The sequence below is a fragment of the Danio rerio genome, chromosome 4, assembly GCF_052040795.2.
Source record: "Danio rerio strain M-AB ecotype USA chromosome 4, GRCz13ab, whole genome shotgun sequence".
Lineage (NCBI taxonomy): Eukaryota > Metazoa > Chordata > Actinopteri > Cypriniformes > Danionidae > Danio > Danio rerio.
The window spans coordinates 23,777,243-23,798,261 of record NC_141024.2 but is presented as its reverse complement, the minus strand read 5'-3'; the positions used below and the strand labels follow the sequence as shown (position 1 = coordinate 23,798,261).

At 37.9% G+C, this 21,019-nt stretch overlaps 1 protein-coding gene across 5 annotated transcripts in view; it reads right to left on the bottom strand.

Moving 5' to 3' along the window:
- Positions 1 to 21,019, bottom strand: part of trhde.1 (thyrotropin releasing hormone degrading enzyme, tandem duplicate 1) — a 202,266-nt gene that overhangs the window by 180,052 nt on the left and 1,195 nt on the right. For 3 of the 5 annotated variants that reach the window (XR_015483140.1, XR_015483141.2, XM_087248250.1), the window contains exons 1-2: positions 7,660 to 8,703; positions 2,993 to 3,266 (exon numbers count right to left, since the gene is read on the bottom strand). Coding sequence is in view for 3 of the 5 variants with exons in the window: in XM_087248250.1 (XP_087104376.1) it covers positions 2,993 to 3,266; positions 7,660 to 8,348 (963 nt within the window). In the remaining 2 variants the exon portion in view is untranslated. Of the gene's footprint in view, positions 1 to 2,992; positions 3,267 to 7,659; positions 8,704 to 21,019 lie in introns of those variants that run through there. The other 2 variants (XM_087248252.1, XM_087248251.1) reach the window with 1 other exon arrangement.

Below are 21,019 nucleotides of genomic sequence, written 5' to 3'. Positions count from 1 at the left end.
CTAATATGAGGAGGAGGCTGAGCAAGGGCAAACAGCAGGAGACTCTGAGGAAGCCGTCAGGAAGTGTCTAATATGACTACAGGACTCTGAGTGAACGGGAGATCGGTAACAAACAGCACGTCTCTGCTGAGATCCAGTGCCCAAAATAAAAACATTTAAGTGCATGTGATGAAAGTAATACAGTGAAGCTGCTTCTTAATGTCTAAACTTCACCTCAAGAATGTTCTCATATGACATTTAAAACATGGATGAGTTCATCATGAACTCAATCCTGGACATCAGCTTAAATAAGTGGACACCAGTTGCACACGTGACTTTGTGACCACTGGACTAATGTATTCAATATATATTGATTGTGTAACCATTACATATTGATTGTATGAATTTACAGTAAGCTTCATATAAACAATGACTGTGTGCAAGGAAATAGCTTTGTTCTAAAACATGCTGTCTATTACCTATATAAGCAGCTGCATTTTAAAGACCAGCATGTTTTTTAGTTTGCATACCAGACATATTTGGTCAAAAGAACAGTGAATGCCTCATCTGATTTTTCTAATTGCATTACTTAGCTTATCCACAAAGTTGATTCAGTCAACACTGAATCAGTCTGTTGTTTCACAGTTAGAAAAGAAAAAAATGACAAACTATTAAAAAGGCCACAAAAAACATAAATAAGTGTTTAAGCCTACATTTTTGTGAAAATGCAAAAACAAACTTTAACATAAGTTTGACTGCAGTTTATAGGTAAAATTAATGCTATAGGGCAATGTGATGCCAAAAGCTTTTGTTCTTTTTCTCTTTAATTATATCTAGAGAGACATATTATCCACAAAAAAAAGTATTTTAATTTCTTAGCACAATAACAAATAAATACCACAAAACCACTTAACGTTGTCTATGATTTTTGATCATGTACGTATGCTTTACCCATCTCCATATTGACAACTCAAAGTTACAGTATAGCCCCTTTCACACATAGAGACCTTTTTCAGAAGGGATCATGTGTGAACAGGCTCATTTTGAAAATACCAGTAAATTCGTTTCGGCAATTTTCCAGAAAAAGAAGTTGTAACATTACCGGTAATTTGCTGGAATGCTGCTCTGTGTGAACACAGAAGGAAACAGCGTGTTCACGTTTCGAACACGCTGACATTTATACGTATTCACATTTGCGTTCTTAATGAAAATAACAGCCTTTGAATGTTTTTCCAGACACATTTAGCTGCAAGATGTTAGTCAGATAACGTTTCAATGTTCCTTCTTAATGTCATCTGTGTAAAAAAAGTAATGATAAAATGATAAATCACTGTTTGTTTACCTAAAACATCCTTGACTGTGTGAACAGTGCATTTTTTAATTTAACCGTAAGGTCCTTCTCGATATTTACTGGTATCACTATCTGGTTGCAGTGCACTTTTCTCTTACATTTGGCTTTGAAAACACTATTGGTTAGGTTTAGGGATGGGTTTAGTGTACATGTGTCAAACTCAGTTCCTGGAGGGCCGCATTTCTGCACAGTTTAGTTCCAAACCTGATTAATTAAACCTGACAAAACTCATTTAGTCCTTTAGTCTTGTTTGAAACCTACAGGTAAGTGTGTTGAAGCAGGGTTGCAACTAAACTATGTAGGGCTGTTGCCATTCAGTAACTGAGTTTGACACCCCTGGTTTAGTGCATTGTTACAATAAGCCCCACCTTCTTGTGAATGTATACAAGAATGACATGCAGCTGAAACGTAGCAGAGCTTGAAAAAAAAAACATACCCTAGGCAATGTATTTCAGATTCACAAAAATGTAGAACACCCTCTGGTGGATTTGTTACTGAAACGTGCAATGAAATACACCTGGAGCAACATACATCACATTTTGCAAAAAAAAAAGAAGAAGTTGGCCGGGCACGTATTTCCAACGAACCTGAGCTAAAACATTTTTGATTCATATAGTATATGTGTGAGGGCATGAAAATATGTTTAAAACAAGTGCAAACACTTTTGAAGAGAAAAAGACAGAAACTGGATTGATCTTTCTAGGGAGCATCTGTCAAGTGCCTGTGTACACGTATGCTATGCAAATAGAGTATATTTGAAGGCCTGTGCATTCAGCTGTGCACAAACATAAAAATAAATCATAAGTGAGATGGAATATGATACGGGAGGTCAAAATCAGTGCCAGATTTATGAACTGGCAGGCTGTATCTCAATTTCCAAGCCCAAATGCTCCATTAATTGTCAAAACAACTTAATATTTATATACAGTACATGTAAAGTAAATGAAGATCTTTAACCAAAGTTGTCCTGAAACTATTTAACAACACTCATTCTTGTATCAGAACATTTTTGAAAAAATTACTACTGTACACTCACAATGTCAGGATACAGAAACAGAGAGAGAGTGAGCTTAGCAAAGACAAATAAACAAAGTAAATACGAATTCAAAACAAGATTGTCATGATGATAATCATGAACAAAGCATAAACAAACTGAAAACTATTAGTTAAAGGGTATTTCAGGAACTAAATAACTAAGTATGAAACTTTCCTACAACTGAAGAAACCAAAAGAAACTGAGAAAACTGGCAGTCCAAGTCCGACAAACTGAAAGTGAAACTTTGTATAATTATTTACTCAATTTTTATTCTTAAAAATATGCATAAACTATAAAAGATTCAATCTTACAAAGAAAATAATTACTACAAATGTGTTCTTTTTTTAATGTAGCGTTATTTGCATTTTTGGATTAACTATATTGCTGAACTCTTTGTAGTGCATCTTAGAATCATCTTTATTTTTAAACCTACATTGAATGCTACCTCAGAATCTGTTAAATGAGATATTTTCAAGGCAGAATACCTTCTGGAATACTGTCTTCATTTCAAAAGCACATCTGTGATCCCTTAAAATGCTGCTCACTAGTTTTAGTGAAGCATTCTGGAACAATAAAAATGCAGTCAGCTGTTTCTAACTGAGTTTTGGAGAATTAAACTGACTCACCAGGACTCCATTGTCTGCGACTGCTTCTTTGTAGGTGAAGTTACAAACGGCCCAGGCCAGGTAATACGTAGACATGCGGGGCGTCCTGGAGAAATGGTTGGTCACCCATCCATCCTCATCAGATGTGGTGGCCTCCACTGGCATGTTGGACAGCGACTGATACGAGCTCTCGTGTTTCAGACTCACTCTGAATGTGGCTTTATAGATGGGCTCATCAAAACACGGGAAGGCCTTTCTAGCGTGAGTCGGAGAAAACTGCGTCACCGCCAGAAACCTGCAGAGGAAAGAAAGGTGAGATGAAATAAATCTCTGGAATATTTATATGTGTGATTGAACTATTCTAAGATTCTGCGGTGAAAAGTCATTTCACCTCAACTTCATTAAACTGGATGTCACATGACTTTCCTGAATGCAAATGAGCTCAGACTGCCATCACTAGATTCATCGCGGTGCATTTTTATCACACTAATGAGCTTCCTGGCGTGAAGATGGACAAAATTATTTCACCACAACGACTAAATTACATCAGATGTCGACATATAATAAATAACACCAGAAATGTTAGACAGAAATAATGGTTTAGCTGATATCTGTAAGCAATCTGACAGCTGTAAACATCAAAACCATCTGTGACGCACAAACAAAATTGACAAAATAAGGCTATTTAAATGACAAGAAAATAATAAAAAGCTGTCAAACCGGTCTTGCATTGGTGTCTTTGAAGTGAAATAAAAATAATTAATCAAAATAAATTAAGAATCTGAACCATAAGCGGCTATAGTTTTATGTGACTTGCAAAAATTCAAACATTTCCCATTCACTTTCCTTAAACTGGAATGACATACAACAAATGTATAATCTGTTGCTAACTGGTGTTAAAGTAATTGTTAAACTTTTTAAATCACTAAGTTGACATTTTCCGCTTTAGCTTAACATTCTTACATTCTAAGAGTTGACACAATGAATCTACTAAATGTCATGTCTCAATGCCTTCCAGAGTTTCCCACCAGAAGAAGTGGCATCACTTGAAGCAAGTCAGACATTTCTTTAATCTATCAGTGCTTTACAGACTATATGTCTGTAACCAGTATAACTGAGTTGACCAGAACGTAGGGACAGACAAAATATATTTTTGTAGTACTGGGAAAAAATTTATTTTGATTAATCACATTCAAAAATAAAAGTTAATTTTGACATAATTTAAGTGTGTTTACTGTGCATATTTATTATGTACACATGTATATACACTACCTGATATATTTTTTTGTCGTCGATCCCAGTTCTAAGATCAACAATAAATAATTTGACTTCTAGTTGATCATTTGGAAAAGTGGCAGAAGGTAGAATTTTCTGATAAATCATCTGTTGAACTGCATCCTAATCATCTCAAATACGGCAACAAATATGGCAACATCAACAGCCTGAGGTATAAAGACATTTGTGCTGCCCATTACATTACAAACCACAGAAGAGGGCAAATTCTTCAGCAAGATAGCACTCCTTCTCATACTTTATCCTCTACATTAAAGTTCCTAAAAGCAAAGAAGGTCAAGGTGGTGCAGGATTGGCCAGCCCAGTCACCAGACATTGAACATGTCTGGAGTAAGATGGAGGAGGCACTGAATATGATTCCAAAGAATCTTGATGAACTACTGCAAGAAAGCTTTCTTTGCTATTGCAGATGACTTTATTAATAAGTTATTTAAGTCACAGCAGAGATGTATGGATGCAGTCGTCCAAGCTTATTGGAGTCAATCACAATATTAATTCTTTTTTGACTGCACCATGACTTTATATTTTATACTGTACATTATTTCTGTTAAATGACAAGACCTTTGTCTAAGCAAAGTCAGAACTTACTGTCCTAATTAAATAATTAAAAATCAGATTTTATTTTGGTAAAATAAGCATAATCTAGAGGCTGTTGCCTTTCATATAAGCAACTTCTGATACCAAATGATCAACTAGAAGTCAACTTATTATTTGTTGTTCCTAAAACTTGGATAGGCAGCAATGTTTATGAGATTATCAGAAAATGTTAGCAAACACAAAAATCATAGATAATACAGAAAGAAAATTAATTTTAAAAACCATGATTAAAAAGTATTTTATGATAACTGAAGCTGAACGTATAATCCAGGAGGCAGAGGCAATCAATAATAAGTGGGAGTCTCTAAATTAATGTTAATTTAAAAAGACAAAAATGTATCTAAATACACATACAAACACTATTTGGATAACCTTGATATAATTCTAATGATGCAGAATTGCTTCATTAAAGTTTTTGAAAAGTTAGATTTTTGGGAAATGCAAAATGTAAAATCATCTACTGTATATTTGTGAAGTTTATAAGTGAATATACTTGCCAGCAGCTATCACTCTTACTTTCAAGACGCTATCACTTTGCTGTTCTCACATGGTTGCCCACTAAAGCTAAGCAGTGTTGAGCCTGGTCAGTGTCTGGATAGGAGACCACATGGGAAAATACGAGGCTGCTGCTGGAAGAGGTGTTACTGAGCACAGTCTTTCAGATCAGACGTTAAACTGAGGCCCTGTCACTTTAAAATACTTTGAAGTCATTAGAGTAGAGGTGTGTCTCCGGCATCCTAACCATGCCTATATCTACTAATTGGCTTCATCACTCTGCAGTCTGGCACGGAATGTCTGCCATTGTTTCATCCAGGTGGATGCTGCACACACATGGTTATAGCTGAGGAGATTCCTCCCAAATGTGTAAATGTGCTAGAAAATGCGCTACATAAATGTAATGGATTATTATTATGATTATTACTAAAGTGTGATTATTATAATTATTATTATACATCAGAAAATGTGGTTTTGAGAGCTCCATTACAGATATCTGCATTAATGAATATTAAAGCTGTCACCACCCACAGCTTGACCAGCAGAGCGTTCTGTTCACTCCTGCTTTTCTGTCACTTTTTTACTCTCATTAGTGGCCATTCATGCACTAATAATCTAGAATGAGCCTATAATGTCCCATCTGTTTACATCTCCTCTCTATTTATAGATACTTAAAATTATGTACAGTATTTAAAGATCGCATTGGGGACTCAGGTAGGAGGAATCAGACTAGCAGACATCCTGAAGGAGAATCTGCAGGGACGTCAGACTGAAAATCCCTGCAGTGTCACACGTGGAGGTGTTTGAGTTGGGTGGAGATGTTTTCTGCCTGTTCATGTGTGAGAAAACATTTCTGGTAAAAGTCAGGATAAACCAGACCATCAGATGTCGGATTAATGCTCCAGCGCCCACGTCTAACTACATAAACACAGGTATTTTCTCAATCCTGCGAGATCCTGCAGTTCATGGTGTTCAGGAAATACGAGCAGACAGCAGGAGCCGATTACAGTAAACTAGATGATCTTCAGAGCCCGTGGAGCTGAGAGATGCTGTCTCAACATAAACATGCTGAATTTATTTCAGAGACGCTCTTAATATCAAGACCTCAGCCTGCGCTGGAAAAAAGCTTTTGATGAAGAATCTTTTCTGTGAACCCGGAACATGCTGTGTTTACAGCTGAGACTGAAGCTTCAGCAGTTTCTGCAAAGGCAGAAAGGAAACTAGTAGATGGACAGAAGTGTATCCATGAAAGCGAACCCTTCAGGGTAAAACAAAGCTTAAACATGTCTCAAATACAGGAAAACCTGGGGCAAAGATTCAAATATCAGCCAGTTTCTCTCAGAGGACGAAGAGTCAGAAGCCGCAAAACAGGAGCAAGAAGCTGATATTCAGTGCGGCTGACCTGAAATAACTGGATATATAAGGCTGAAAAAAACTAGAAAATACTGTAAAGTTGCATAAAATAAGCTTTTGGTAATCACTAACTCTATATGAGTTATTTAGGATTACATACAGTAGAATATTTTCAAAAATTAACATGGTTTAATATTACTGTTTGTTTAACTGAATAACAGTATAGCTGCATGATTACACTTAAATAGTTCCTTTAAGGTTACCCTAATATAAATGTGTGAATTTTTATGACTCGGTCTCAATGTCTTACAGTAAAATAATTTTTGAATGTAGAATCAGACACTGATGTGACTGCAGGACAAGTTTGACTAGTGTTCATTCACATCTGTGTGACCTCTGACTTCAATGAAGGATTACAAATAGCTCTGTCTCAGACAGACATCGGGGGAAAATAGTCATGTTAAAAGTTACAGGTGGACTGCCAAAGCCCAAACTTTTTCTTTTTCTTAAGCACATGATGCGTTTGTAAAACTTGTCACCACTGTGTTGCATTTGACAGTTGATTTGCCTTATTCATAACACATCAAAAATCCATTCACGATGATACAATTCCCTCACAAAACAAACAGATAACTATTAACCTCAAACAGAATTAAATGTGTATTTTCCCCAAAAAGATTGATCCTTCTATAATGAAAGATTGAACAGTAAAAGGTCTACTGTATTTGATTGAGATCCCATGTTGCTTGTTCTGCTCTACTGTTGAAATGTACTGCTCTATTAGGCATTCCGGTGCAATTAGCCCTAAAACAAGTATGGAACTGAGTAATGCTTACATGCACATATGAACACCATGCAGCATCTGTCGTTCCCATGGTAACTGTTAGTAAATCTGAGCAAGATGACACCTTATGAGAGGCTTTAAAACTGATACTAAAAACAGATTTTACCTTCTTTCTCCATTGAGCATGTAGGAGCTGCGGAAGAAGCCCAGCAGCTCGTGCTCGATGTGCGCGGTGAAGGTGATGTTGATCTTGTATGTTCTGAGGGGCTTCATCTCTCTGTGCAGCGCGATCACATACACCTGTTTGGGCTGATAGTGGAAGCGGCGCTGGATCCGCATGGCGCCCGCTTTTTTACTGTCCGAAAACACCAGCACTTTGTCCAGCTCCAGGCGGTCCGAGTGCAACACGATCAGCTTGGTGGAGTTGACGCACTCAAACTCGATGTTCACCTCGCCGGAGAAGCTGAAGTTCTCCATGTGCACGGTCAGGCGGAGGTCGTAGTGGCGCGGGCGCAGGGTGGCCGGTAAGCGCAGGTGTCTCCAGGGCTGCTGGCCGTCCTCCGAGTCTCTGTGACTGATGTTCCCGTCCCGGGACTGTTTCCACTTACTGTTGCTGGAGCCGTTGGCGGCCAGAGCCCCGCTGCTCTCCGCGGCGCATCTCTCGAAGCTGACGCTGAGCGTGATGGCGATGGCCGTGACGATGATGAGGGTGAGGATGGAGATGGCGAAGCCCAGCACCAGTCTCTTATGCACCGTGATGTGCTGCTCGGTAGTCCGGGGTCGGACCACCACGCTGTCGGCCCACTGATCGGACAGAGCCCGTCCGTTCCTCATGCCCGTGTCCTCGATGCCCATTATATGCCCGATCTGATGTGTTTCATATTCATCATCAGCCTCCGTTCGTGCGCTGCAGCTCACGCTGATTTAAAGGCGGGAAATGCCGCAAAGATCCCGCGAAAAAAGCTTGGGACAGAATGAAAGAGCCGCTGATCGATGAGCTCGAAACTGGAAGAGAATCTGAAGTTCGTTCGGTCAGATGCTGGAGCTCATCGGGTCCTACCGCACAGCCATTTCTCCTCGGACATCGGTGAGATGTGGATGAAAGTCCAGCACCTGCTATGATCAGTGGAGAGAGTGTTGTGAATCTCTGTTCTCACTCTTCATCTCTCTATCCTCCATCCTCAGCCCTGCTTCTCTATCTATGCTGCTGCATCCTCCCTTTCAGCCAGTGGGCTGTGCGCTCTCTCTCTCTCTCTCTCTCTCTCTCTCTCTCTCTCTCTCTCTCTCTCTCTCTCTCTCAGAGAAACTCACTTCAGTAATAGCTTCTAAATCTTATGTTCAGTTAAATCACATTTAATTAAACAGCAAAATATCCAGACAGGCTGATGGGACTCTTTCATCCAAACAAGAATGCTGAGTTGCACAAATACGAAACAGAACCACATAACTTACAACAAATTAAATAAAGGGGAAAATAGACATGTATTTCAGGCACGTCCATGTCAAAATCGTACACACATTTTCAACACAGTTGATTAGAACATGTCTGCTTTCATAACCAAAAAAAAAAAAAAAAAAGATGTGTTATGATTAATTCGTTTAGGACCGTAAGAAGACAAAATCGTCTTCATTTTCAGCAGATATAATCTATGTGCAATCAGTACAAGTACCTGCCAAGTTTTCCGCATCACTATTACACATTGTGAGCTGCACCGGTGTTTTGAATGCTGCTGTCCATGGTGCTGAATCAAACAAGACCATTAATCAGTTTCACGCACCTCTGCACCACTAGACGGTGCAGTAGCCTCAACAGAGCCGATAATAATCGTTTTCACAGAAGCGGTGTTTTCTACCTGTTCATCCCAAGAAGTCCACCCTCAAAAGCTTTCTAAAGTGACCTTCATGTGCTCTTCTTTATATTTCACACCTCTCATTCATCTCAGTACATCTGTCATTGTTCCAAGAAAAGTGGTGGCTCTTTGAACAATATGACGGCTCCAAACACCAAATAACACCCTCAATTTGCAGCCGTTGGCATGGCTGGTTAAACAGCACAGCAAGAAGAGAGCGGTGAGCGTGTGAAGAGACCCTTGAAGGAGCCCAAAGAGAGAAGGAGAGCTGGAAAGATGACAGGATGCTGAAAAAGAGAAAGAGGGCTTTGGAGTTCAAATGGTTTTATTCACATTTGAAATTCTCTAAACTAGAACGGACAGGAAATGCATTTAGATTCCCATTCGATCAAGATCCACTTACCCCCTTAACCCCAATGGAATTTAAAACCTATTTTTATGAAATAATGGGGCAGAGATTGAACGTCCACGAATGATTGTGAGATCTCCAGATTGAATGAAAATGTAGGCGCATTTACAGAAAAAATAAGCAATTTCCACGAGGCTTCTGAACACAAAAGCCTGTGTCGAGGTTGTGAAATGGTTTGTGAACCAAAAGCCTCCTGTTGAATGAAAACATACAACACAAGATCAGTGTGGAGAGACTGTGAGGGGGGCTAATTGAATAAAAGATGTCAGAAAAAAATGTCCTTGAGGGCAGCTGTGACTGCCGGCACACAGAGGGTCATTTCTGCTGATAGAAGAGGAAAAAACACTCTCACAGTAATAAAAGAAAAAATGGCTAGTTTATAATGTGGCAACTATACAAGCAGAGGAGAAACACATCGCCCCCTGCAGTTGACAAGCAACATTACATTTCTCAATTAAAATAACTTTCATCTGCTGAACCCAAAAGAAGATATTTTGAAGAATGTTGGAAACCTGCAACCATTGACTTCCAAAGTATTTGTTTTACCTACTGAAGTCAATGGTTACAGCTTTCTAAGAATCTTTATCTCATTTTAACTCATAAAGGTGAATGCGAGTAAAAACTGGGTAAATTTACCTTTCTGAACCATTTACTGTTTTGTAATTTAAGGTAGATTAACTTTAAAATCATACATAAAATTTCAATAAAGATAAAGAATTAGGTTAACATTTGATAATCCATCCAAATTCTTGGTTGTGCAGGTCATAAAACACAATATTTTAAGTACTTCCAAGGAAGAAGCAAACCAGTGCTGCAGACTTGACGCAGTTCTGTCAAAAATGAAGAGTCTGCCATCAATCATCTCAAACAATAATCTCTGGGGAATGTTTTTAGCACTTTGCCACGAAGAATAAAACATCTTTTAAGTGAGTGTACGTGTTTTGTTTTACGACTTGAATGTGTATCATGTCCTAATAATGAATTCCTGGCTGGGAGGTACAAGTTTATCGTGTGCCCATGTGATATGCAGTGAACACACCTAGGTGCAGGACCTTTGGATATAGGACTGATTTGTCTGAGCACATTCTTTTATTATGCAATCAGTCCATTTGGTCAGTTCCACTCCATGTACATTTGAACAGGCAGGGATACTTTGCACTTTCTGTGGCTGACTGCTAGCTTTCTTTACATGGTCCTAGATTAGTTCTTCACTTCAACACTTCCTGTTCTACTCTAAGGAGATATTCGGTTGAGAATAATGAAATCTGCCGGGCAGAGTTCAGCTTCAATACACTTGTCTAAAAGTTTCTAGTGAGTCTGAAGGCCTTGATTAGCTGGTTTAGATGTGCTTAATCAGGAAAGCGTCCTCTAAAAATAACAAAAAAGTAAAGTGTCAGTTTATGTGTGTCATCATAAAAAAATGTATGACAACATTACCAATTAAAAGCAGGATTAATGAAGGGCAATGTATGAACTTTTTAGATAGTCCTTAATAATTGTCCTTGTTCCAGTTCACAAATTGTACACAGGCACATTTGAAAGGGGGCTTTGGAATAAGAGGCTTTGAGTCTATTCATGGTACTCACTTTAACAACATGTGTTCTCTGGAACTAAAATCATGAGTTTTGCACTAGCGTAGCAAAATGTACAGAGCTATACAAATCCTGAATTGTTGCACAGATGGAAGGGTATAATCCATTACATCTTACTCATAATAGGAGTATTTATACGACTCCGAGTTGTATTTCAGGAAAAAAAGTGATCAATATAGCTGATGTACATGGAATATGCATACATCCTAAGTCATCCAACAGGAAAGCAATCTTTTGTACATGCAAATATGATATTTAGCAGAGGTTTGACAAAACTGGATAAAAAGTTTTCAGTGTTGATATTTTTCTTACAAAAATGCATTGTTTTGCTACATAAGACCTTAATTCATCCCTTGGGGCCATGTGAAACACTTTTTATTATGGATGGATGTGCTTTGTTGGACGTTGGTGGATGTTGCCATTGTAGAGGTTGAAAGTGGAGATCTTTTAAAAAAATAACTCAGACTGGATTCAACTGAACCAAGAATGTTATGCTGCTAAGATGCCTTGAGGGTTAGTATTATAAATCATGGTCTAATTTAAATTTCTGGGTGAACTAACCCTTTAAACTAGGTAGTAGATAAAATAGAGGTGTCCAATTATTTTCCCAAAGGGCCACTGTCCCATAAATCTTAGCTCCATCCAGCTACAGCACACTTGCCAAGAAGCTTCTAGTAAACTGTATATATGAACTGGTTAGGATGTGTAAAATTATTGCTGGCTCTAATCTAAAAATGGACATGAAATTCACTTCTCATCAAAGTCTCCCTAGTCACGTTAAACCTATGGAGTTTAAAATCTAGTCTTATTAAACGATGGGGCAAATTATCTTAGAGCATCTTAGAATGATTGTAAAATCTTTGGACTGAGTGGAAAAAAAACATGCATTTAACAAAATAATAATAATAATTTCTATTTGGCATCAGAAGAAAAAAACCTATGTCTATTCTTGAATGAAAACATATAACACTAGATCCGCCTAGAGGGATTGTGGCTGATGGGATTAATGTCAGTAAAATGTCCTCAAGGGTTATTTCCTCAGAGAGAAGAGAGATGAATTCTGCCCCTGTTCTATACATTTAGTTCCAGCCATCTCCAGCACAATGTCATGTAGTTTGTTTCTGGAGAGACCTTAATTATGTGGTGTAGGTGTGTTTAAGTAGGGTAAACTTTATCCTACAATAACCTTGTTCCTGCAGCCTCATAAGATTGATTATCTGGGTTTCCATCACCCTGTGTTTATGCTTATTAATTTAAGTATCGATTGAGAAATGAATGACCTAAATGCCAAATTTTGAATGCAATGTTTTTTTTTTTTTTACACTAGCTTTAGCTGGATTTGGACTTTTCTGAAAAATAATGAAAGATGAAAAAATATTTGTTGAATAAATTCTGACATAGCGAACATAATGTAAACATGTCTTGTTTACTGTTGGTTAGTAGGTTACCAATACTACAGTCAGTCACTCTAACGACTTGCTGTAAATGCACTTGATGTGTAATTTTTTCGAGAACTTTGAAAAGATTTGTTTCACATTGGGATGGAAACCTGATGATACTGAGATTGGAAACATAAATATAAATGGCATTTCATTCTGCAAAAAAAACTATAGTGTACGTTTGTACAAAGCGCACACAAATATCCGCTATAATGCATATATTATAGTCTTGGAGTTGCTAGATATTTGATTCAGGTGTGTTTGATTAAGTTTAAAATGTGTTGTTGTGCATCCCTGAGGAGCTTTCGCTAATTCTGTCATTGCGAGCAAATCCTTAGGCTTTGGGCCCATTTGCACCAGTAATCACCTTAATGAAAAGCCCATTTGCAAATGGGAAACACTTCACTGCTCCACCTGCAAACCTACGGAAAGGACAATTATGACACTTGATGGTGTGTCATTGCATGTCCATCTTGTGTTAGCAGATCCCTCTTTTATTTCCTGTACTTTGTCTTTTCTGTAGATTTATTTATAGTCTGCCTTCACAGACGCCTCCATCTTTTCCGCCACTCATTCGTCTCAGTACATCTGTCATTGTTTTCAGAGCCTCTATCACAAAAGACGACCAGCGGCAGCTCTTTGAACAAAATGACGGCCCAAACACCAAATAACACTCTCAATTTGCAGCCGTTGGCATGGCTGGTTAAACAGCACAGCGAGAGGAAAGCGGTAAACGTGTGAAGAGACCCTTGAAGAAGCCGAGAGACAGACGGCGAGGTGGAAAGATGACAGGGATAAAATAAAAAGGAGAAGGGGAGCTTCCGGTTCAACTGATTTTATTTACAACAGGGCAGGGAATGCATTTAGATTAGCTTTAGATCAAGATCCTTTTCATCCACTTTACCCCAGCGGAATATAAAAGCTATTTATATGAAATAATGGGCTAGAGATTGAACGTCCAAGAATGATTGTGAGATCTCCAGATTGATTGAAAATTCATGTGTATTTAAAAATGAAAAATAAGCAATTTCCGTGAAGCAACTGAACACAAAAGCCTGTGCCGAGGTGCGCAAATGGTTTATGAACCATAAGGGGAATGAAAATATGCAACACCTGATCAGTGTGGAGGGACTGTGATGGAGACTAATTTATTAAAACTTCAGCAAAACATCCTTGTGTGCAACTGTGCACTGTAAATTAAATTAAATAATCTTTTAATTAACAGTTTTTGTATTTTGTGTGTTTATTTGCGGTTGTGAATTGGATTATGAGAGTTTTATCTCTGCTCTGCCCACTTTAAATGTTGAAACTTCAACTTTACAGTTTTAACACAGTGACATTTTAGAGAGAAAATGTTTTATTTACATTTAATATAATATAGAGAGCATAAAGTCAGTAAAATAACAGAAAATGTACTGGCAGCTTATTACCAGGTTTTTGTACTGTAGTTTACAACACCAACCCAGACAATATGTCACTTTAAACTATTAAAATTTGGACAAAATATTAAAAACTGTCAATTTACAGATTTTTATGAACTGAAGGTACATTTAGCCATTTAGCAAGTGCTTTTATCTAAAGAGACTTAAAGGGAAAAAAGGTTAAAAGAAACACTTTAAATTACCAGAGATCCAAGATGCCATGACAATGAAAGTTAGTTATAGAGTTAGTTACATTAGACAATGTACTGGCAGCTTATTACCAGGTTTCTGTACTGAAGTTTACAACACCAATGCGCACAATATTTATATCACTTTAAACTAATAAAAATGTCAATAAAAGTCACTTTTTCAGACTTTTCAACAACAAAAGCTTTTGAATGATAGATCAAGATCTCATAATGCAATTCAAAATTATAATTAAGTAAAAACAAATATGGAAAACTCTCAATTTACTAATATTTTTACAGTCTGTGTCATTTCAGAAAAGAAGCATTAACAAAACAAAAGAAAGAAAGAAAGAAAGAAAGAAAGAAAGAAAGAAAGAAAGAAAGAAAGAAAGAAAGAAAGAAAGAAAGAAAGAAAGAAAGAAAGAAAGAAAGACATGTTGTTACCCAAATACTTGTTGTTTGTAGACAGATTTGGAAACCTGTTTGGAAACCATTATTTTGGTCATGCCATTGTGTTTTCCTTAAGCAGACCAAAAATTTAGCTTATAAGTTTTATGAACCAAAGGTACATTACATTTAGCCATTTATCAGATGCTTTTATCTAAAGAGACTAAATGTTTTTTTTCTAAAAAGAAAAAAGGTTAAAAGAAGCATTTCAAATTACCATAGATCCTAGATGCTATGGCAATGAAAGTTAGTTTAGAAGTTTTTATATACTGTATATACACACATGTGCAGAAAGAGTGTCTCCTACAGCTGGTTTGTCAAGTCCACTCACATGTGTTGAACACACTCAGAATTGCACAATGTTTTCCAAAAATATGGAATGTTTATAAGAAAGTGTCTGGTTCATTTGTAGAGAAAAGCGTGTGTCCTGCAGGTGGTTTGTCTAGCCCACTCCATGCACAAGCACACTCAGAATTCCACCACGTTTTCCAGAAATATGGAGTGTTTATAAGAAAGTGCATATGGAGAGGAACTAATACAGGTGGATTGTCAAGCCTACTCATCTGAGCAGAGAATAAAAAACAAACCCAATAGTAGGGCACAACCTGACTGATGTAATCACAAGTGGCAGTTTGCAGTAACTGAAACATTGCCAAATAATGCAATGACAGAAATGAAACATCCTTTATTGTTCTCTCGCTATAGCAGTGTGCAAAATTCAGTTAAGCTGAGAACTCTAGACATGAAGCTTCTAATAAAGCTTTAAAGGTCTCCATAGCTGTAGCACCTTATCTGCACAATCTGGGGAAGTCTCTCTGAAACCTGTAAAGCTTTGCAGTTATTCACCATCTCAGCAATCAGGCAGATGTGCTTGTCCAGTGAAACTTTTACAAGCTTAAACAGCTGTTCAGTTTCAAGCAATGGATGAGCCCACCTGCAGAGCCACTGCAAATCCCAGCTCACACACCTGCTTGAGTCGCGCTGATGACAAGCTGTTTTGGTTGGAGTTTTGTTAATTTGCCATTGAGCTTATTCCAGGCCTTAATATTCAAAAATTTGTTTGGGCACGTCCTCCACACTGCCATCAATGTAACCAAGCATTTTGCTACAGGGAAGTTGATTCTGCAGAGATTTTTCTCATCATTTTCAAATTCATCCGTCAGCAGACTCAGTGGCACACACACAGTTGACACTCATTCATAATTCATACGTCAGTTGGGTATGATATTGTGTAAGCACAGTATGACACAGTAATACAGCAGGGAATTGGTATTTTTACCCACCACTATGATACAACCTGACTGGCTGATGCAAACGCTTTTGTTCGCCAGCAGACAGAGGTGATTCAGGGATGATTCCTGAGAGATGAATGTGCTGAAATGTTTTTACATTATCATGACACCAAAATAAGAACAAACTGTTTCACCCTCATAATGTGAATAAATTTGGTGTAAGTAGCTTTAAATTAAAAGCTTTGGAGTGTGGAATGAAAACTGCCTGAGGATGGAGATGCTGTTTCTGCATCTGAATGTTAGTAGCAGATTTTTCATCCATTCGTTGGTTGTGAAGCAGCACCAAAGAAACTCACCCTAGCAAACACACTATCTGAATTTGCAATAGGTTTGTCAGTTAGCTCAGAATGCATTGATTTGCAGCCTTTTATCAAGTGAACTGCTCAAACGAGGGCTGAAAATCCACTGGACCGACTCTCACCTTCTAATACATGAGTCACTGTATTGAAGAAAAACAGCAGTGATCGGCAGAGATGCACAGATGAGATTCGAGCAGCATTATGGGAAAATAAACAAAGATTGCAGCATCATCAGGGCTGAATAATCAATGTAGTTTTGGCATTTCTTTGACACTGTTTAGGATAAACAAAGCAAACACTGACTCATCTCTTTCTATGAGACTGCAGAACTTCAGAGACTCTCACGAAGACTAATGCAGCCACACTAAGCTGAAGATTCCAAAAACACTTGAGACCTGATCCATAATATCACCTTATTATATAAGAGGCTAATAGACGTTTCTATTATCATCACACTTGATCATCAATATCCTGATTCAAATGAGAACAAAGATGAATCGGTGTGACATTAGTGCTGATAAATGCTTCGGCACACTAAACTTGCGCCTGAGTCGCTCCAGAGATACTCGTCTTTTCTTTAACAGAGCAAATGTGGCTCCTCATGACAGTCCGATGATTTATCGCCCATTCAGCAGCTTTTATCTCATCATCTTGACAAACTCTCATGATTTCCCTGGATCAAACTGCGCTTAGAAATAAAGCAGCCAGGCAGGTTGAAAATGAACAATCGTTTGTTCTCCAGGGGTTTGAAGTCCTAGTGTGTTTCTGTATTTATACTGACATTCAGATGCAGTTTGCACTGGCTTTTGATGGGATGATGATTTATACAGTCCTGTTGAGCATCATATGAGGGAGATGATGAGAAAACGGTCATTCACATTGTTCACTCTGACACACCACTGTTAATAGATGAACCAGAATCCTGCACAATGTCCTTGCTTCAAGCCTTTTCAGCTCATTCTCATTAAATAAGCAATGAAATTTAATAGGTCACAATGTCCCTTACATTTAACAAGCAAGCTGCTGTTTGGATTATAAACAGATGCAAGATTATTAATCCAGCCTTGTCAATGTTTACATCCATTTTTGAGCAGTATTCCATCTTCCATACGCAAAATAAAAGTTTAGTCTGATCAAACTCTGATAGAGTTGCAGCAAACAGGGATGATCCGCAAATTGTTTGGGCTGAGTATTTTCCCATCATTCTCTCCGCTGATTAATTACCATGATTTTCTCTGCTGGTTGTCAAGGCAGCAGCAGTGTTCTGCGCTCTCAGCGCTGTTTGGGCCGGTGACAGTATGTAATTAAATATAAGCAGTTACTATTAGGACTGGAGGATACACTGTAATTATAAGCCTCTGCTTGTTCCCTGTGGTTTACCAGGCTGCTGGGGAGGCGATGTCATTCAGATGGCCGCCCAGACGCCCCCGAACACTGATACAGAGGTCTGTCTGCTCCTAAGAGTTTACATACTGATAGAAACATTCCTGGAGTTATAAGTTTGTTAACACAAGGTTTACCACAGACACATAGATACATTGCTGTTAGCACTGCTGACAAAATCATAAAATTATACTGTGTCCTTGGATTGTGGTTTGTCACACTTTCATCATCTTTACAACTTTAAAGCTGCTTTACACCAGGTGAGGCAGCATGGTTGCCTCATAGCAAGAAGAGCATAGCATTTCTGTGTGGAGTTTGCATGCTCTCCCTGTGATCATGTGGGTTTCCTCTGGGTGCTCCTCACAATACATTTACATGCGCTATAGGTGATGTGGATGAAATAAGTTGACTATACAGGAATGAGTGTGTCTGTGAATGAAAATGTGTGTTTCCCAGGCAGTTTAGTTGGCAGTTCATTTCAGTGTGGTGACCCTGATAAATCAGGGACTAAGCTGAAGATGAATGAATGAATGAATGAACCAGGTAACACAAAAATAACATAGTTTTTTTTTTGTATTTGCATTGGTTTGGGGTCTGAAATTCAGGGTGTTTTCACATTTAAAAAACTGTTTTTAGTTCTCTTTCTTTAACCCAAAGTGTTGTAAAATGAGGGAAAGGGAGTGATGGATGCAGAGCTGATGTAGATTAAGACGAATGCAGAGGTCAAGATCTTGAAGACCTCAAAGGAGCCAGATCAACTGAGGATATTGTTGCATATGAGCAAAGGAGAATCCCAACAGAGCCCAATAGATGGAGTGACAAAGCAAAACAAGAGGAATGGAAGACAAGGCTGGTCTGCATTGTGGAGTGGACACAGAAGACTTTAGTTTGGTAATGGTCAACAAGATGATCAACAAAATTCAGGAGACAATTCCATCCAGGAGATGAAAGAGAGTAGAATAGAATCAGTGGAAATTCAAGAGGCAAAGGCAAGTTAGGATATACATTATATCAGCAGGTAAATAGGGGATCAAATTACTCCGATTTGATAATGTTTACGTAATATGATAGGACTGTCTAGTTCAATAAAGTGATATTCCTACTCTAATTAAAGGACCTTAAATGTGGGCATGTCCATTGTGTAAGATAATGGAAACAAAGCAGAAAAAAATAAATAAAAAAGCGGCAAAATTCAAATATTTGTACTCACTTTTTGAGGACTGGTAACTCTGAAGTACTGTAAGTAGCAGTAAGAACTTTAATAAATCTAGTGAAGTTTCAGAAGCAAAATTTAGCAAATTATCATAACAAACAATAACTGGCAAGGAACTGGAGGAAAAAAACTTAGAAAAAAAAAAAGATTAAAGACACACAGGTGTAAAAATAGAAAAAAAATGGGCTAACAAGGTAAATAATTATGGCAGGAAACAGAAGAATAAGAACATATAATTGTCTCCTGTCAATTCTTTTCATAAATTGTCTACTCTAATGGTATCTTATGGAATTTTTCTTTTTAAATAAGCATTTCTTTTATCACACTTTGTCTTTTATCCAACATTTCTCAAAACGAGAGATCTAATTTTCCTGGAATGAGCCATATACTTCATCTCCAATTCAGGTTTTTACGAATACATGTTCATATAGCCTGATTTTATGCTACATTTTTTTCATTAACAAATCTAATATTATTTTGGCAGCATTTTCAGAAATACAGATTTTTGTATACGCTCACCGGCCACTTTATTAGATTTACCTGTCCAACTGCTCGTTAATGCAAATTTCTAATCACTCAATCCCATGGCAGTAACTCAATGCATTTATGCATGTAGACGTGGTCAAGACAATTTTCTGGAGTTCAAACTGAGCATCAGAATGGGGAAGAAAGGTGATTTAAGTGACTTTGAATGTGGCATGCCAGACGGGCTGCTCTGAGTATTTCATAAATTGCTGATCTACTGTGATTTTCACACACAACCATATCTATGGTTTACAGAGAATGATCGAAAAAGAGAAGATATTCAGTGAGCGGCAGTTCTGTGGGTGCAAATGCCTTGTTGATGCCAGAGGTCAGAGGAGAATTGCCAGATTGTTTCGAGCTGATAGAAGACAACAACTCAAATAAACTCTCGTTACAAATGAGGTATGCAGAAGAAAATCTCTACAACACATTCAGCCTTGAGGCGGATGGGTTACAACAGCAGAAGACTACACCTGGAACCACTCCTTTCAGCAAAGAACAGGAAACTGAGGCTACAATTTACAAAGACTCACCAAAATTGGACAACAGAAGATTGGAAAAAATGTTGCCTGGTCTGATATGTCTTGATTACCGCTGAAACATTTGGAACATTAGAGTCAGAAGTTGGCATTAACAACATGAAAACATGGATCTATTCTGCCTTGTATCAATGGTTCAGACTGGTGGTGATAGTGTAATAATGTGGGGGATATTTTCTTGGCACATTTTGGGCTCATTAGTACCAATTAAGCATCGTGTCAACGCCACAGCTTACCTGAGTAGCAGGATAACCATGTCATAAAGTGTGAATCATCTCAGACTGGTTTCTTGAACATGACAATGAGTTCACTGTATTCACTGGCCTCCACTGTCACCAGCTTTCAATACAAAAGAGCATCTTTGGGATGTGGTGGAATGGGAGATTTGTATCATGGATGTGCAGCCGACAAATCTGCAGCAACTGCATGATGCTATCATGTCAATATGAACTAAAAATCTCTGAGGAATATCTCCAGTACCTTGTTGAATCTATGCCACAAAGGATTATTGCGGTTCTGAGGGTAAAAGGTGGTCCAACCCGGTGATAGTAAGGTGTACCTAATAAAGTGGCCGTGGGTGTATATTGAACACTGAACATTTTTGACAATATTGAAATACCCAATGTTTGTATTTTTGAGCAGGAAATGTATCCAAATTAACAATAACTACTTTGTTGTTATTTGTACACAGAAATTTTGCATCTGTGTTTGTGTTGCAAATTCATGGTTGAATTGTGTATACTTATAGCCAATAACCATTGTATACTGTAACCAGTATTTTATTTTATTGTAGTATTTGTTTTCCAAAAGAGCTGATTCTGAAGACCTCGATTGGCTGATTTAGATGTTACATGAAAGGTCAGTAAGTCTCCAGAAGCAAGGTAGAAGATAACATCTTTTCGCAATTGTGGTTTATGTCAAGGAAATAT